The 20,281-nt window shown below is 36.1% G+C and overlaps 1 protein-coding gene across 1 annotated transcript in view; it reads right to left on the reverse strand.

The window, feature by feature from the left end:
- Positions 1 to 218: 218 nt before the first annotated feature.
- MEOX2 (mesenchyme homeobox 2) overlaps positions 219 to 20,281 on the reverse strand; it is a 54,635-nt gene continuing 34,572 nt past the window's right edge. The window contains exons 2-3 of the mRNA XM_027877903.1: positions 14,122 to 14,294; positions 219 to 1,503 (exon numbers count right to left, since the gene is read on the reverse strand). Coding sequence (XP_027733704.1) covers positions 1,279 to 1,503; positions 14,122 to 14,294 — 398 coding nt within the window. The 3' untranslated portion in view covers positions 219 to 1,278. The remainder of the gene's footprint in view (positions 1,504 to 14,121; positions 14,295 to 20,281) is intronic.

Genomic DNA, 20,281 nt, shown 5'->3' on the forward strand with positions numbered 1-20,281 from the left:
CGTTAGCTGCCAGTTAAATTTTTCCTGCTAAAGGAAAAAGTTTCCCAAGTGTATCAAGGTAGAAGGTTTATCCAAGATTAAAAGCTTAAATTTGAAAACAGCTTTGTGTTGTCCCCAGACAGACTAAGTTCTGAAAGACCCAAAAAAGACAGAGCTGCTTAGTCAAAAATCACTTTTAGAATCCTATGAAATCACTGCAGAAAGACCAGAATTATTTAAAAATGATTATTTATTAAACATATTTCTTTACAAAGTACAATCAATGTTTTGCATTAAATTTTGGGGTTTGGTATTTGCCTGTATGTACACAAAAGCTTATAACAGAAAATGTGTCTTGATTTTACACATGGGACACAATATAGTTACCTTCATATTTTGATTTCTACCAACATAAGCAGTTGATAATAACTTTTAGTTTATCTGCTGGTTTTTTAAACTGAATATGAAGCAACAACATTTTACAAAATGTCATATTTATCAATGTACTCAATTATGAAAAAGTAGAAATTAATAATCCTTTGGAAAGTTTCCACTGAGCATGAGTGGAACATGACATTTTTGGCAGGTTACTGGACTATCCTTATGATCCTAAAAATCACTTTTTGCAGTTATAAGATAGGAAAAATTGAAGAGCTAGGTAAGTTTAATAATACCCTATTAGCAGCAACATAAGGTTTGTTTTGTCTGTCATACAAGGATGTGTCATAGCAGACACTATTGTATTGTTCTTTACTTGAACAAAAGTATCTGCATGTATTGTATGTCTTTGGAAAAACAAAACAAAGATAAAGAGACAAAAAGCCATTTATTGTCATGAGTGACTATTGCCATCAGCTAATATGAATGCATTGCTAAAAATTAGTGAAGACAGGAAAATGCTGTAAGGTAAATATATACAGAGTTAAAATACATTTCTTATCCACTAGATAGTGATTTTGTGGCACTGTGGTTTTCAGAATATAACATCTGTCGAGAGCAATGTAATTTTCAGTGCAAGCTAAAGCAAAAATACCTGCCCGCTGTCATAAACACGACAAACAAATCTGGAATGTTCAAAGTAAGTTTGTCTTCCACTTCTCCACTCTTGAGGCACCTTTAAGACACGGCACTTACTGTAAACCATCTAAAAATCGAGAAAAGCAGACACAATTAGCCTGAATTTTCCATAACAACTTTAAAAATCATCGCCAGAGTCACTTGCATAAGTAAACGATGCCTGTGTAAGGCTTGCCAGCAAAGCATCTTTCCTGAGAATGGAGCTGGGGCACTCTCTGTGTATCATAAGTGTGCGTGCTCAGAGCTGTGGTCGCTGTCGTGGCTGTCGTCGTTCGCTAGTGAGTCCCCTGTGTGCTGGAGACCAGCTGCACCGATGCCAGAGAGCTCGGAGGGGAGCAGCGTGCCCTTTTTCACATTCACCAGTTCCTTCTCCCGGGCCGCTGCCCCTTGCTGGCCCCCTTTTACCCGCTTCCACTTCATCCGTCTGTTCTGGAACCAAACTTTTACCTTCACAGAAAAAGGACACAACAAGAAAAAAAAAGAGATGGGGTCATTGAAGGTAATAATGAACTTTCTATCCGTAGCCCAGCACTTGAGGATTTTTTTCTTGTTTTTTTTTAACGTGCATTTCTGACTGTGTGGTAAAAAGCTTAGCAAGCCTTCCTTGGAGATCAGGCAATCCAGTGTTGGATAGGACGTGAACACTGTGAATGTGACGATAATGACAGCAAAGGAGGAAAAGGGGTTACTGTAGGAAGACAGTTGGGCTATCTGCTGCAGACAGCTCCATAGGAAGATCTCAGAGCCCGTTATAAAACATTTAAAAGTTCACATAAGTCTTTAAAAACATAATAATACCATTTCTCAAGGAGAGAAACGAAGACAAAATGTTTCCCATCAAAGGACTGCACAAAAGAATGTGCATTTCAAGTAACAGAGTACTCTTCATAGGATAGTTACTTTGAAAAGAACTTGCACTGCAAAGTTGACATTGTTTTCTGCTTTGTTTCTGTAAACTGGTGGTGAGTTTCAGGTGCAGCACTTCTTAAAAAAAAAAACTTGCTGAAGTATCTGAAAGAGCATTTCTTAGCATAGAAACTAAAGACTTCCCTGTCTATTTCACAGATGTGTTTAAATGATTCTAATCAACTCATCCTTGATTTTGAGACATTTAGCCACAGGCCCTGGTCAAATTTTTCCGAAAAAAAATATCCCCAAAGTCACAGGACACAGCATTTATAAATTTGAATCAAACTTAGCTAATAATTTCAGATAAGAAAGGAAAAGAAATTCATAGCATGGAAGATTAAAAATGTATCTCTGTTTAAGTCACATTAAACCCCAAGATTTTACTCCAGCTGAAACTCATTTCCCCTCCTCCCCTTCTCTGTATGGAAATATATGAGGGAGAAGTAAACCTAAATTATTTGCACTGCAAACCACAAGTACTTTTCTTTTTTTTCAATAGCCAAAAGAAAAGAAACAAAAGATGTGCATAGCATCTGACAAGTATATTAGACTGGATTAAAGACTGATTTCAGATCAACTTAAAGTATTGTCACCGAGAAGAGTATGAATAGAATATTATTCAGTTTGATTCATTTAGAGTTAATGTTGCTGAAAAATCTCGTGCGGGTGTCTGTGCAGCTCTTCAGATGAAGGTTCCACAGAAAAATAAACAATGTCTGCAACATTTCACTTGGAAAGCAGGCAAAAAAGCTTGCAATGTTGGTATATCCTCTGCTGTGTTTAGCAGAATGTGTTTCAGAGTTCTAAAAGAAACAGCGAGGAACAGGCACAGCAGGACGTATTGTACAACATGAGTAATAGAGCCACAAAAATGCTGTTTTGCTGAATCTGTCTTACACATCCAGGAAACATCACAGTGTTTAACCTTTACTATCACTTTGAATTTTACATTAAAATTTTACTACAATTGAACTGATAGATTACATCGCTACCTTTGTGTACGCATGTGGGAAGGAAGAAAGGTAAATTTATTTTTTTAATACTCTATATTCCTGCTAAAATCAAAGTGAGCTGTTCAAGCAAATCACTTGGAAACAGAGCAAAATGATTCCAGGTTAGTTAAGAGCCTTAAAGCACAGCACATCTTTTCCTCTAGTCAACTCATCAGAGCCAAAGAATCTGCCTTGTAAAATGAAATGAGTGTAAATATTACTGGCTGCTGTGATGTTGGAAATTATCACACTCAGGATTGCTTTCAGAAGTGTCCATGAAAACAGTGTTTTCAAAAGGGTATAGCATTGGCAGCCTTTTGGGGGAAGGCATGATATTATTTTCTTTAGTTTTTGGTTGGGTTTTTTGGGGTTTTTTTTGGGTTTTTTTACAATGAAGTTTCCCTTGCAAAAGGCGCTACTCTACTGGTGCGAGATAGTGCAGTAGATGCAACTTCAGGCATAATCTAAACATCAAAAAACCCCACAACACTTTGGATTCAATCCAGTACCATGGGATATTATCACATTTCTTCAGAAATAAGGGCCAAAAGAGTTTTATTTGGTAAGAAATTACAAGATTGGAGTAACTGTTAAAAGACGTAATAAATTCTCTGAATATTTTTATGTCCTTGAACATTCAGAATACTTGACAGCAGTGAAATCCTAAAACAAAATAATAACGTATAGATGAGGATACATTTGAAGCAAAATTTTCAGTGCACAGCCTGATGCAACCTACTTTAACTTATTGGACCAGGAGACATCCAAGCAAACAGCCTACCAGATGCAACCAGTTCATTTTTGGATATTTGAGAAATTGAAGCTAATACTCATTGTCAGAAACTGTCCTGGATGGAATAGGGATGAGCAGGATTATTACTGCCCGGTTTCTGATGCAGGTGCTCATTATTTTTCTCTCATAGACAGAGCTAAACTCTCACATCTGCTGAGCTGACATTTTTTGACCATTTTCTATTCCAGTTTAATAAATAAGTGTTGATGATGTTTTCCATTTTTTATTACAGTATATTTTGCTTCTGTTTTTTATAGCTCCACTCACTTCACAATAGCAGAGCTGAGAGGACTCTGTCCCCTTGAGCATTAAACCCAAGAGAACTGATTGACACCAGCTTCCAGGTAATGAGTAGCCGAGGCCAGGGAGTACTACTTCACTCAGATCACCTGCCCTCAGATTAGTTCATAGGATCATGCCTGGAAGTGCCTCCACCAGGATAAATTGAGGTCAGTGTCTGCATATTAGCTGATATAAATGAATTAAAGGATGATGACTTCCCTTTTCAAGCGTAAGTGTGAGATACATTTATATATTCCTTGGGAGTATCCAGCATGCAATGCTATGTTTGCACAAGACCCACAGTCTGGGAGACATGGCACTTGAGAAAAGTCAGGCTAAAAGAACTCCAGCTACCTTTGTATGCATTCTCTTGAGTGTAGAAGAAAAGCAGGAACACTGACAATCCCATAGGATAAAATGTACTAGTGACTGGCATATAGCCTTCCCATAAAGAGAAAATGATAAGAGTGTGAAAAATAAAAAAAAGTTAAAAGAAGCTTTTTTTGTTAATGGCTGTAAATAAACTGCATCTTGTTTACTTAGAGAATACAAAAAATGTCTTATTTGGTACATCAAAGATTATTTTTAAAAGCTAGAGTTATAGTGACGTTTATTATTGAAAATATTATGAGTTTATTTTTATATAATTTGCTGCATTATTGTACAGCATGACTCTTATATGAGGGAATGCATTAGATATTTTTATATATATTTCTTTATGTCCTCCATTATAAAGTCCAATTTTGACCTGATCCAAAGTGCACGAATGTCAATGTGAGTTTTTCCATACAGCTCAGTAGACTCTAGATGAAGACTTTAATGCTCATGTGCTAATAATATGAGACAGGTACTTCACTTGTTATTTCCTCTAGAGATCAAATTTAGATATTGGAATTCTGAACTTCCTTTGGAGCTGAAGAGTCAACTATGGAGGGTATAGTTGTTACTGATATGTGATCTATCTATATTTTAGTAATAGGAAGTGAAGCAAACTTTGTGTGAAGTACTTCAGAGCACTGATTTAATTGGATTCATGGAAAACCATGCTTTTTAAACACAGAACCCATTTAAAATTTGCAGGTGTTGCACAAAACATGAATCAGGACAAAACACCCTGAGAAACAAAAAGGAAAGAGGACAAAGAAGGAGAAGAGAGAATAAAAGAAATTAGAGTACAGTAAAACAGAATAGAATAGAAAGATCAAGAGACAAAAAGAACAACTCAGTGAAACTAAAACAAAGAAATATTAAAATAAAAAATAAAGGAGAGTGAAGAAAAACCCTGCTGAAGTGAACTTTAAAAACTCTTGAACTTTTTCCCAATAAAATAACTAGCTAGTGCCATTTACAACTTTTGCAAAAAATTATATCCTTTTAAAGTAGTTTAAAGATCTAGCGTGGCAAAAGTAATACTATAGGATTTATGAACCTTTATATGCTATTTTTCAGGTCTGTTAGCTCAGGATCTGAAAGTGCTCATCACCTGCCAGAATCAGGTCCTAATTGCTTACAATTTATTAAAATAACCCTCTTCTCCACCCTCTGACTAGCACAACTTGACTGTATAGAGCAAGCATATGTATGTGCAGAAAACAAAGGAAGTGGAGGGAAATGAACTATATTAAAAATGATGGTAGCATTAACAGCTGTTTCTAAATCAGCACTTACGAGCCAGTCTATTGAGCACATCTGCTTACTGGCACGAAAGCCCTGTTTCTTTTCCCTTAGTCAACAAGTTGTTTAGCATCTGCATCTCCACATCTGATGATTAGACTGCTACTTAAGATACGAGTAAATTATTTATTAGATTTTTCCTGATGTACAAGATAAATGGTTTTGCTGTGTCAAATTTATTTTAGGACCTACTCTGTAGTAATCACAGGAGGAGAGTCAAAACAAGAAGGCTGAAATTGTTAGTGTCTACATTGCCAAAATAATTATTATATACTTATGATAAAAGGTCCTTGGTAGTCTTTAGGGCCACCCAATGTACTGTCTTGCATTTGTATCTTTCATACAACTTTCTGATGTGGGCATCAACATATCATTTTGGTTCAAAATGAGTGTGTTTCCTAAATTTTGATTTAATGCTCCTTCTTCAGCAGAGCTCTTCAGTCACATTAACGCATAGAAAAACTGACTTAAAAATTGAAGTGTGACTGAATTGAAATTTAGTTGCGCTGTCTGCTGTCCTTCTTTTCAGAAAAAAAGAATTCTCTTTAAAAAAGCTCTTCTCTGAAATGAAAGAGTCTTTCCTAAAATTAGGTTTTCTAATCCAGGTTTTAGCAGCAGGAGTTCCAAACAAGATTAAAATTTGAGGCCTGATATTGTGAAACCCTTAAAAATTAGAAATTGGAGTGTGTGCTAGTTGAAACTTATTTTGCTTTAAGAAATGCATATTTCTAAGAGTCTTTGAAGTCAGTATCCTAAATTCCATGTTTTATTATAACTAAATAATATGTCATGAAGATCAAACCATCAAGCCTTTTAAGAGTTCTGCCTTGGTTATCCATTGTCCATTTTCTTTTTTTTTATCATTATTTTTAAATCTGTCAATTTGCTGTCCTCTAATACAGACCAACCTATGAATAGCAAAAAATAACCCCAAGTTTTCAAAATTTAGAAGATCAGGATTACTTCTAACCTGCTTTGGCTTTGAAAACATCTCTATTATTTTTAGGTAGTACACTTATGCTGCTGAGTTTTAAGGAAAATCAAACTCCTGAACTCTACAGAAATCACCGCTGTTTACAGCTGAAGCTTACCTTTTTTTGCATATATAGAGATAGTCTTTTCATGTTAGTTTATTCAGCAAAGTTATAAAAGCAAACAGAAATGTACAACCAGAAGTTTCTTTTCCTAAGAATAAGTATTGGAAGAATTAAATCTCTTGATTTAAAATGTTTACAGAAATGATAGGCATAATTGTCAGTTAAATAAATAAAGATAACATGAAATTTTAAATAGTTTCTATATTTCAGTCATGCTGGATGCATGGGAGAGTAAGTTAAGGTAGTTTTATTAAATTAAAATAAATTTTCTTCCCAACGTAATTTAAAGGAATTCCACTTTCTATTCCAAAAAAAACTCTCTTAAAAATCTTAAATATATTTTTGATAATAAAACCATTTTAAATAAATCTGAGTACTAAATGTCTTCTTAGTTATTATAAAATATTATCAAAATCCATCACTTCTCTTTGGAAATTAATGAGTGGTACCAGAACGTTCTGATTAAAATTACTTATGTCACCTGCTCACTGATTTAAAGAGATCTGCTCCGTGTTAAATTACAGGACTTTGCACTGAGTATGTACAAGTACTTTGCAGCAGCTGTTGAGAAAAAGGGGAGGTTTTGGCAGGTGCACAAAGGACAGCTGGAGCTTTTGGCACCCAGGAAGGTGTAGGAGTGAGTTCTGGTTTATTATTACATAGAAGTCAGTTGAGGTTTGGGTACTGCTTAGGTGACACATTCTCCGTTCTACCTCCCACATTTAGACAGAGATGGAATAGACATTATATTTCAGAGGACAGCAGTGATGGGAGTACTTCATTCCAGTTTCAGAAGTCTTTGGGAGCACTCAGTTTACGCCTTCTACGCCATCCAAATAACTGCTACCTTCTCCACCAACGATCTTCAAAGCTGATTTCATGATCAAACCACTAACTCTTCCTATTCAAAATCTCTCCAAAGTAGGTTTTACAGTTAACATATCTTAAGCAGAAAAGGGGTATACTATTTCATGTTCCTTCCTCCTACTGACTTGTTTTACACAGTCTAAGGAAATATTTTTATAATTATTAGTCTTTCTCTTTTTGGTCAAAGGCAAAGAAAGGCAATCTGTGGGGCTGCTGCTAGAACTCCCTCTACCTTATTCTCCTGAAATATATCTTTTTAGAGTCTGCTTTCATCCAATTTTTTTACATTTGTATAGTTCCTAAAGGGGGCTTTCAAGAAGGATGGAAGGGGACTTCTGATAAGGGCATATAGTGATAGGACAAGGGGGAATGGTCTTAAGCTGAAGGAGGGTAAGTTTATATTAGCTATTAGGAAGAAATGCTTTACTGTGAGGGTGCTGAGAGACTGGAATAGGTTGCCCAGAGAGGTTGTGGACTCCCCTTGGAGGTGTTCAAGGCCAGAATGGATGGAGATCTGAGCAACCCGGTCCAGTGAAAGTTTCCCTGCCCATGAAAGGGGGGTTGGAACTAGATGATTTTCAAGGTCCTTTCCAACCCCAAAAATTCCATGATTCTATGATTCTGTGATTCTATGATTCTGTGGTTCTAAATCTACAAGAGAAACAAATGGTGGAAAACTAATTCTTGGGGAAGATCATCTTTAGCTAAACTTTCCTCTTCTTTTTGTAGGCATTTACCTCCATGAATTGCTCACATGTATTTTATTTCATGATTAAAAAAAAATTCTCATATGCATCACTGTGGATACATGTTGCACAGGTCAACTGAATGTGAAAATCAAAAAATGACAGGTAATCAAGGCTGGCTTTTGGATGAGTATGCTGATGCTTCTTTCTGTTACTGCTTTAGTACAAAGAAAGGCAGATGACTTGAGGAGTAGAAACCAATGAAACTAGAAAGAGATTTTAAATTTTTCAATGACTTACATAAAAAATATATCTTTAATTCTACACGTTTATTTTTAACCATTTGTTCCCAACAGATTTCTTCTATTTCTTAAAGTGAGCACAAATGACAAACCTTAAAAGCTCCTCTCTCCTTAAACAGGTGACAGAAGAAGCTGCATCTTTCTCAACTTGAGTCTAAGAAAGGGCAGGGACAGGTAATGTCGGAGCCTCATACACTTTGTAAAAGCAGCCATATGAGCTGCTTATATTTCTTTCTATATTTATTGGCTGCTTGGCACATACAGAGATTTCTCCCCACCCAGAACCTCAGATGGTTTCTCTGCAGGTGTAGGGTACATTCACAACTAACAGCTTGACGCACTTGGATCTTTGCATATGGAAAGTTTGCTTGAATTTAATCAGTACTGCAAAAGTACTGTTGACTGAAGTTTCACCATATACTTTTTAAAAAGGAATTATTGTACAAATCAAAATCATCCAAAAGTTATAATTAAATTTTCTAGGTGCATTCTTTTCTAACCAAGAACAGAGTTAGCACAGCAACTCTTTCTGCTGGTATTTATATTGCTCAGAACAAATACCAAAGTTTTATTTTATTAAGAGTTTCATGGTAAATAAACAAAAAATACAAAGGATTTCAAACCACACAGGCTCATTATTATAGTGTATGTATAGACAGTGATTAGCACATAGAAGCATGGAATGAGAACCTGCCTTTCAGAGAAGATGTGACAATGTGACAAATCAGACAGATATGGTCAAGCCTGTCCTGTCAATCCAGTCACATTTTATTTGGAAGTATACAGAGGAATAATTTCACCACCAAACCTCAGAGAACTATCTTCCTTAAGTAGGAAACTAGTCATGCTGTGTGATGCATGGAGAGACATTTGCACTTCCAGAGGCTGTGCAGAACAAACACATATTGAACTCATATTGCAGAATATTGAACTCTCTGGTGTCTCACCTGGGTGACTAAGAGATGCTACTCTTAGCTTACCAGTCAAGTCTAAAACATGCAGTGATTAGCTTCCCTGAAGCTCTGCAATGCTGAAGAGGATTTTAATGACATCATTTGTGACGAAACATTCAGATAACTGGGTTTGACGAAAATTTTTCTAATGCTAAACTTCATTTAGTACTTGTATGGTCATAAAAATGCAGTGTTACAGTGTGGGTTATGATACTATACAGAAGTATAGTTTAAATAGCAGTGCTGCTTGCTTCCATTTCTGGTAGAAAAAGGCATCACAAAGCTTCTTCCTTTGTCACTCATCCCACATTGGTACCACAGGCATGGAAGCCAAACACAAATGCAAAAGCACTCTTCATTTGAACAAAATTTTGTCCTTTGTCTATGTAAAATCAGTGGCTTTAGGCCTTTTATAATGATTGGTGGCTTCTGGACAGATATCGGAAATTAAAGTCGAGAAGAAATAAACCTTCTCATTACCATCAGCAGAATGTAATCTGACTAGGTGGGATTTTCCATTTATGTTGGCAAACAGAAGCATATTTGGATTATTTATTCCGGTAACCTTAGCTAGCCTGAAGAACTGCAACATTACTCTTTTGATTAGCTCCATGCAAAAAGATTGTGCGAGGTGGAAAGATCTCCTACTCTTTCTATATTTGGCACGATCAACTCCATAAAAATGTCCATTTTGCCACGCCTCTGATACCCCACTGCAGCTGCTTCCTCTCCTCATCCCACAGTGAGATATTAAAAAGTCTGCCTGGAACTTTCTCCAAGTTTATCTGGATGTACAAAAAAGCCAAGAATGCACTTGTCAAGGTTACAAATATCTGGGGAGCTAAGATAGTTTTTAGTCTAACTAGCTCTTCAAAATATAGTAGAGGCCTGCCAGCTGAAAATTATTAACTGCTGGCTGAGCTGGGATTGTGAGTGCACTCTATAGGAGATGGAGCAGGAATTATATGTACCTATATTTATGGAATGCTTACAGTAACATAATAGAGCCATCCTACCACCAGATGTGCTTATAATGCTCTGAAAGTGCACTCTTAATATCTAGGCAATTGAGGCACTTATTTCATATCATCCTCCTGTCTTGTAACTCGAGTTTCCTTTCAAGGGAGTGATAGGATTACTTCCTTCTCCTGATCCATATGTTGTGAGGGTTTTTTTTTATTTCATTACTATTTTGTGAAATGGCCTTCCATGAGCCATTTATGTTTGAACTGATCTTGTAAGTTATTTCAAAAGTCAAATGGAGCCTTACTTTGATGACTGTAGAAAACTTTAAAACCCTTATAGAGCTTTTTAAATATGGTCAGACGTGGTTTTTTCTACAGCTTGTTTAAATGCCAGAAAGGTAATAATGAAGTGTTAGTTGGTCAGTGGCTCTTTTAAGCTGTGACGTATGGTTGAAATTATCACTATAGTCAGGAGGAAGATAGAGCTTTCTTAAGATAATAGGCACTGAGATTTATCTCACATCTTGGGAAATAACTGAAAGTTGTAACTTTAGGATGACTCAACAATACTTCTCCCAGATTATTTTTTCTTTTTCTGTCTCTGAATAATATGCTTGTAGTTTTCTAAAATCCTAGTGAAAATAATAATGCTAAACAAATAATTCCATCAGGGGTTAGGTCTGCTCTCAAAACTATTTTCTGAGTAGATACATTAGATCACCCAATACCCACTGCTATTTTTTTGTCATTGTATTATCTGAAGCAAGTTTCAATTCTCTGTGTGCAAATTCAGTGTTTCATGAGATCAAGAAAGCTTCCAACACAAAGAGGTCTATAGCCTGTGATGAGATCAAGGCTTTCACTTGTGCATTCAGCTATTTCAAAGAAAGGAACTACTACTACTTTCAAACAAAAGAACTATCAAGTATCATTTTCTGCAGTGCAGCTTTGGGCGGAAAATAGTAAAGGAAAACTGTTTCACAAATAGCAATTTTCTAAAAATGCTACCTCACTGGAAAAGCTGGGAGGGTAGAGAGGTGGGTGTGCAAGGCTTTAATGCTACCAATATATTTTAGTTCATTTTGTTGCACCTGTTAGGTTAGGTATCAAATATGGTCTGTTGGGACAGCTAGTTAAAAAAAAGTAGCAACAGTAGTAAGTATGCAAATAAGTGTTATCTCAATAATAATTTTTTCTGCTAATGATGGAAAGATGATTCCTGAATCTGAGTTCACTCTCTTAACTGGAGAGAAAAAAAATATTAGTGTCACACCACACTCACCCTGAAGTACTTTTTAAGTCACTGAAGGTATACTGATGTAAAACAAGCATGCAAGAAGAGTCAAATATTTTGATTTATGGCATTCAGCTTCTGAAGTCTGCCATATACCATGGAAACCTACACCGAGGTCCATGCCTATTTACACCATTTTTCCATCAAAGCAATATAGTTGATTTAAAAGAGACATTCCTAGTTTACAATATTACTTGGCTTAGTATAATTCAGAAACTGAAAAATAAGTCCAGACTTTCTTTTCCATTTTCTTTTTGCCTTTTTTTCCTTCTCCTTCTCTCAGACCTTTTTACTGTGTCAAGATACAGAACTGGATTCTATCAAACTAAAAATCTTAATGCTTTCCTTTTCTTAAGCAAGGGCTGTGTTAAGAAGGAAGGCAGGCAGGAAGGCAGGAAAACAGGAAGGAAGGGAGTTATCTCTAGCAGCTCAGTTGTCACTGTGTGATAATCTGGGGAAGCAGAGAAGAATTAGATTACATAATTAGATAGACTAATGACAATTCTATAGAAATTATCACAATTATCAGCAGAATGCTTAAAACTGATATTTTGTGACAGCTAGAAAATAGTGAGTACTCTCTGCACTCATGTAGCCAGGCTTTCTTTTCTTCTCCGGAGACAATATTCAATATTTAATTTTCCCTTTTCAGTATGTTAAGTGTTTTTAGAGCAACTATTCCTTTAGGATAGTGAAATGTCTCTTCATTTAGTTGTACTACTCAACCTGATCTTTGAAGAAAAGACTATAGAATTTATTAGGGAGAACAGTTAAATTCCAGGCCAAATTCATCGTTATAAAATATGGTGATATATTTTCTGAATTCAGCTCACTAGTTCCCATCAGTGGCCAGCAAATATTTTTTTTTTTATTTCTTATTTTTCAGTTTCACACTGACTCTACCTTTGTCACTGAGACAAGAATTGACTCCTCCTCCCCTTAGCTGTCAAAATCAGGTGTGAAAATTAATCTCTTTTTCTCAGATTACCTTAGGCGGTGAAATAAAAAATGTAAAGTTTTATCCATTATTTAACACAAAATGGTGTGCTTCACAAATATAAGAACCATATTTAAGGAACTGAAAGTTACCCCAGTGGAACCTAGGAATGTGGCAAGTCTTCTTGACAAGACTGAAAGGACAGCCACTCCCTAGAAGCTTTTAAAGGAAAAAAACTGTGGCATTTGCTTGTGTGAGTAAACGTGTTTTCATGGCTGGATTTTTGCTGACATGTCTACTTATAGCAGATGTTAATGAAACTCAAGAAAAAGGCAAAACTTCTTATATAAATCATTATGCTATTTTGATATACCTTCCTTTGAATATATCGTCATCTTACTGATTGCATCTAAAGCAATCCCTCAATCTAGTATTGATTTCTGAAGAAAGAATGATTGTCCATCAGAGGCAAAAAGCTTTCCATTTTTATAATAAAACTGTAGGTAGTATTTCCTCAGATGTGGTGTACTTGAAGCCAGTGTTCTAAATTTCTTTACTAAAACACATTTTTAAAATGTGTATGTTGATGTAATTATTATTTGAAATGTGACTTCACTACCTATTCAGTGTCTAGAGATGAGATCCTGAAACACTTCAGTACATGCGTAATGTGGATATTTCCGTTAGAAATCAATGTGCCAACATGCATGATGAAATGTAAGCACATGCAGAAGTGTTTCCTGGACCAGGGTTTGGTGAGCAGGAAACCAACAACTGTGATAAGAAATTCCATCATCTCCTTTGCTTTTACAGAGCAGTGTAAGATAAAGTGGTTTAAAATGCCTTTATTCCAGTTTTGCTGGTGTTCCCATTCTTGCTGCCATCTGGAAACAGGATGTTCAGAAACTCTGGCTAAATGGCAACTGCATCTATCTAATAGACTGAACCAAGATGCTCAAATTTGTTGCATGCAGGTAAATCAACTCTTTTTGTATACAGTACTTTGGACTTGCCACCTCCTCAGGAACACCAGTGTGGACAGATTAGAAAAGATGTGCCCCAGTCTAACAGAAATATTACTTGTGCTTTTTCCTTCTATCTCTGCCTAATAGATGAAAATGATCTTGTCAGTGGTACATATAAAAATAAAAATTACTTGCACAGCAGAGATATAATAAATGTATATAATTTTCTGAAAACATTTAATCTGATATGTCAACATAACTATTAGCATTATAAACAAGAGCTCTGCTGTGAGGAGCTCCTAATGACATATTGAGAGAGCATTTACAGTTCATAATTTTGCATCAATACCTGTCTTTCAGTGAGGTCAAGGTTTACTGCTATCTCATATCGTCTCAGCCTGGTCAAATAGTTATGATGAGCAAATTCTGCTTCTAGCTCTCTGATTTGCTCCTTGGTGAAAGCTGTCCTTTCCTTCCTGGGTTTACTGTTGACCTCTGTCTTGTAGTTTCCTTCTTGGGAATCTGAAAAAAAAAAGTGCAAAAATGGTTGTAATGACAAGTGTACAGCTAAATAGGAAACAAGCCTGAAGATAACAACAAGCTAGAGTTACATTCTTCAAACTCTTCTCTCAGAAACACACCCTTGCTTTCATTCCTATGGATTCTTCACTGTAAATCAGGAAAGTAACAGTAATTCTGGCAGACGTGAGCTGCTGCTTCCATTCACGCATGTCAAACTTTGGCTTAAAACCTTGCAGTGTTTAATTTTCTGACAATTCTCTGTAGAATTTCTGCAAAGCTTCGATTCCTTCCAACTTCTGGCAACTCTCAGTGCACCCAACCAGTACAGGATGTGTATCATTTGATTAGTGTTTTAATGAGTAATACTTCAAGAATCTCTCTCCTATCATTTCGCTAATACCTTAAGCCAAAACTCTGTTTTAAAGCATACACTTTAGGGTTTAGTCCACTTTAACTTTCAGGGAAAGCTAACAGAAAAAGCATAGGAAATTGAACACACATGAAAAAGAAATTGGTGAGCATATCTGTGGGATCTTCTCTTGCTCATGCTATGGTACAGACTAAGAACTTTTTGCCACTGCTAGTATCAGTATAGGAAATTTCTTACCACTTAAGCTACCTAATCTGAGGAGCTGTGCTGAAAGTTTCATTATCACTCTAATGATTTCTTTTACTCTTGGAAACAGGTACATTTGGTCCTGGCCCAAACTACTGAACTCACTAACTCAGTGACAGTCATTCTGTTGCTGTCAGTGAAGCCTGTTTAAATACATGAAAAGAGTTCAGATGGGGGGGGGGGGGGGGGGGGGGGGGGGGGGGGGGGAAGAGTGAGTGGAAGTAAAAAGAAAAGAAAGAAAAATAAAAGGACTAGACATTTCTTAGTTTGGGTATGATACAATACCTATAAATCCAAAATTAGCAGGAGAGCAGTAGGGGTATCATTAGTCGAATTCTGGCCTCAGAAACCATCTTAAAAATGTCACAGATTAATTCACACTTCAGCTGCTGATTTAAATAGAAACGTGCATCAACATCCAAATGACCTGGCCCGCAAGAAATCCCTCCCTGGGACTCTGTGTCAGATGAATCATCAGCATGCCTGAGACTGTCCAACTGGCCAGTGAGTCTGGCTTCAAATCTCCATTTTATAAAGGTGTAAAAATGTTTTCACTTTTTGTCAGTCACTCCATTGCTTGGAAGAAAACTTTGGTGTTGATTTTTTTTTTTTTTTTTTTAATAAGAACTATTGATGCTTGACTCAATGCTATAGTCCTTAATTTAAAATGTTTTAAAGCTAATGGCTTCAGGTTACCAAACCTCTTTACTTTTGATGACATGGAGCACAGAACTTTGCTTCAAATGTGCAGTGTACTGCTGGTTGTATGACTGAGGGTTTCCACCAAATTGTTGAGTGGATCTGGGAGCTGTTTGGCCCCAACTGGAGTAGGGGTTTCCTAGGATGGGACCCCATTAGGTGGCAGACCCTCCAGTGTGGGGCCAAGGTCTACTATCCAAACTCTACACAGAAAATTTGACAGATCAAACCCATCTTAAACCTAGAAAGTCACATTTATTCCTTTGAACTGGATGGCAGACTAGAATCACTGTAACTTCTCTCCACATTTTCCTGTTAAGGAAATGCACATTGCTTTTATTCCTTCGAATTTCCTCGTCTTGCCACCTCATTATAAGATCCAAACACCATGTAGATCACTTGAACTTAAACTCATATATCAGCATTCCAGTGAATCAATGAAGAGAGATACCTAAATCATTATTCTTAGCATCAGGGGTTACCATTCTTATACCACCAGATGTGGTTTGTATATGCTTGAAAGCAGGCAGTGTGCATAGTCCTTATCTGCAGCATGACACAGAAATGTATTTTATGCAAGCCATTGTTAAAGTCCTCTTATAACTGTCTTGGTCACCCAATGCCTGTGTGAGGCTATGAGCCAAAAAGCCTTCCCATGTCAGTACTTGCTGTAAGAAAGATCCATGGCTCACTGGTTTCCAAACTAAAGGTTGTGATCTTAAATAAAAATGATGTACCTATAGATGACCCTGATACCGTATTGAAAATTAAATACTAGAAATGAAGACATAAGGCTGGATACAATACAGAAAGCGGGGTCAAGGGTGTAAAACCTTAGTAGCTACTGCTATTGTGGATATTCAAAGGGAAAAACTTCAGGAGTATCTGTCCAAACATCTCCCAGGAGGATACTGACCTCTGTAAATGACTGAGACTTGTAACATGAGCAATTTTTCTGCAAGATTGCTCCATGAGGAAAACAGATTTGCTGCACAGTCAGCAAAACTTTATGTTTTTTCATAACATTCAGAGCAAATGATTCCCAATTTACAAATATGATTATAATTTAAATTACAGGTTTTTGGGATACTGGAAAGGGAAGGAATACTGGGATAAGGAAAGGAAAATATAACTGCATGAGTAGCATATGTCCTTCCTCTTTGCCAACATAGAGGATTCAGAACTGCTATCAATTAGTCCACACAGACCATGTGCAAATGTAAGCATTCTTGGACAATTGGTTATTTAGCTATTTCTGCCATTGTTCAATACTACCTTCAAGTCAATGCTGAATTCTAAGTGCCTGACAGCCACAGTTTTGTTAGCAGTAAGGTTCCAGACTGACACAGTGGCAAAGTTGCAGGTTTTTATTTAATTTTGAGAATATCATTAAATGAATTTGTAATAGTTGAGATATTCTGAAAAAGCCCCCATAAGGTATATTAAAACAATGCTAAAAGCAGAAGTTAGATAGGTAGGCAGAAACCTGGGACAGGTACACAGAAAGCTGACTCCCTCTCAATACTGAAGGTAATGCAACAGAGCAACTGGAATCCTAGGAAATCTGTTTCAAAGATATGGCCAGAAAGACAATGGTGTTGTGTTCAATGCATTTAAGATATTGAAAATATATCTAAAAGGAGATTTAGATGGATACCAGTTGGGTGAACATGAGTTATGAACTCTTGTTGTCATCTGACTTTCTCTCTAGTGTTGCTGTAGTTCACATACAGGTTGCCTTTTAGTATCCTGTTGATGTCGTACTGCTTGGAAGAGTAATTTTAGAATATTTGGTTGTTTTAATTTCCAAAGCAATTAATCCAGGTTTACTGATTGTTTCTTTTTAACAGTCTGTGTAGAGCCAAGATTGGGAACTCCCATCTCTTTCTGACCTTCAGGACTCTGTTCGTATCTCTGGACTAGCTTCTCTTTGGTGGAAAATGGGTGGGAGACTTGGAAGAGATCCTTGGCAGAACTCATGTCAGCCTACATCTGTTTTGCAGCTGTTGCAACTAAGACAAGGAAAAGGTCCCAAGAACCTTAGTTTTCTTCTACTGGCTACATCTTATGCCAAGTGGTAGGTGTAGAGGCAGAGAACAAAGCCTAGAGGAATCTAAGTTAGACTACTTTCCTCTTAAAAGGCACACATAAATATACACAGATGGTACAAACCACTTGATGAAAAATACAGTAATTTATATTGTCTGTCTTCCACCTTCTCCCAGACAAATTCTGGCACACATTCAGAACATGTAGCCTACATGCAGGTATTTGTACCTTATCAGTCTCTCTTTTGGAAACCTTTGTTCTTTGGATGTCAAGTAATGTAGGCAGTTAAGCACTGGTTTGAGGGATGCAGATCATACCACTTTCCTAGAACTCTTTTTATCACTTTTCAAAAACTCAAGGCAGCATCTTTAACATCCCCTATTAAATGCTTGTTGGTAACTGATGTAGAGGGTACCATTTGAAAAGACATTCAAAGTTATAAATGGCTGTTCTACAAATATTTGAAGACTCAGCTTTTCCTTGAGTTTAGTAATAGCTCAAAATTTATTAAAAAAAAAAAATCATTACTAATCACACTATTCTGCAACCTCAAAAGTTTCCGCTACTTTACTCTAAGGAAAAGATTGTTTTTAATCCCAGCATTTGTATTTTCCCACCAGAGTTCCTATTTCCTTCTCTCTACATCAACGGATGAAGCATGCCAAGCAAACACAGGATCTAACTCCTATATGCAGAATATGAAAAGTGATAATTTTGGTATTTTTCCTTGTCATGTATGCCTAGGAAAAAAAAAAAGACAGGTCACTAAATATGGAAAAGAGTCTAGTTGGGATATCCATAGTATAAATAACTGATACTAACCAGGTATAGTCAGAATCAAAGGCAAAATGTGCAAGAAGCACTTGCTGTTTTTTCTTGGATCAGTTCAACATCTGACAAACCTTTATTTCTGAGACAGAAATGAACATTCAGTTAATACCTGCAATCTAAAATCCCAGAAAAAAATTTTCATAAGTAAGACAGAATGCTAGTGTTCAGTTGGCAGTTACAGATGGTTTTCAGATCCTGACATCCATATCAGGAGTGAGTAGTGACAGTAACCATTAATGATTTCATGACAAAAAGACCATCATAATTTCACCCCTAGAATAGTTGTTCAGTATTCAGGTTTTACACTTTCACGAACAGCTTCCAATGCTTATTCTCAAAAAGCCCCTACCATGAGCAAACTATTTCTAAATTTATTTCCCTGTAAATTTATAGTGAAGTTAGATAAATTGAATGTTCTTAATTGCATGCCTTCCTATAAATGGTGTTCAGGTGCTTGCAGAGAACTACTAGACAGGTATTATTATATGTACTTCAAAATGAAGCAATCTGTACAAAGTAATCAATGCAAAAATCTTGTTATTTCTGAGTAGTTTGTGTGAAAGAATATTTCTTTCAAACTTAAATCCTCTACATTTGTTTGAATCACTAAAATGTAAACAAGTCTAAAGACTGACAGGACACAACAATGATATAGAATTCAATGCAAATGCTTACTTGTTGATTTTTTTTTTCTTTTGAGATATTAACAATATGAACTTAGGGAAAAGTATGTTAGTATCGGGGCAATAATCTAGCAAAATATCACTAACCTGAAATACACACATGAAGAAAATATGCAACTCTATTATTGCAATTGGAAAGGAATATTACGGAGAGGACTACTATATCTTTAATAGTCAGAAGTACAAAGTGGTACACTGCTAAATTGCCTAATTCCATTGTTTCTGATGCTATATAGTTACATAAAATATATATATAATATATTTATATAGTTACATAATATATATATATATATATATATATAGGACACAATGAAATCCTTCACTGAGAGACAAGCAAGGAACTGGCGTAAAGGCCCCCATATGGTTCCTATTTTTTTTGCCAGAAACTGCATGTGAGAGCAAGATTTACCCAGAAATAGTCACTTTCAGACATTTTTTGACATTTAACACAGAATACAATGAAGTTTTTCTATTACTTTTTTTTTCTAAATTTACAATTCAAAGTTGCTCATCATTAAGATGTAAACTTATCCTGTTTCCAAAACACTGCCCTTTATTTTGCAGGATCCTAATTTGAATCCTTACTCCCTACTGTTGAGTATAATCTTTGTTTAAAAAAAAAAAAAAAAGTCAACATAGCTATGTTTGCTTTGATAAACCTACTCTTATTTGCACCAGTTGTGACCATGCAGCCAAATGCTGCATAATTAATTAATCAATCTATTTTTGTTTCATAATTTTCCTTCTATTTACAGTAATTTAAATAATGTTCCTACAAAATTTTGCCTAGTTAAAAAGTATACTTGCAAATTACTGAACACATTCAGTCTGAGTGCCTCTTTTGACGATGTCATTAAAAGTATTTCTGGAGCTGGAGCTGTAACTCACTAAATGTATTTGGAGTATCCTTTCCAAAAACTGGAATCAACAGCATCGTCACTTCCATAATTCCCAACTCTGCACGTGCTAATGGGCAAAGCTGCACAGTAGCACAAGTACGATGTCAAAATTACACGAATCCTTCTTTTCAGTCTAATGAAAGCGAACTTTTGTTTGCTTATTGAGTTAATGCTTTCTAACAGTCTGTGACAATTAACGATTTAAAACAG

Source organism: Empidonax traillii, unplaced genomic scaffold, assembly GCF_003031625.1.
Source record: "Empidonax traillii isolate 1590-97213 ecotype Southwest subspecies unplaced genomic scaffold, ASM303162v1 scaffold35:size4298261, whole genome shotgun sequence".
NCBI classification, from domain to species: domain Eukaryota; kingdom Metazoa; phylum Chordata; class Aves; order Passeriformes; family Tyrannidae; genus Empidonax; species Empidonax traillii.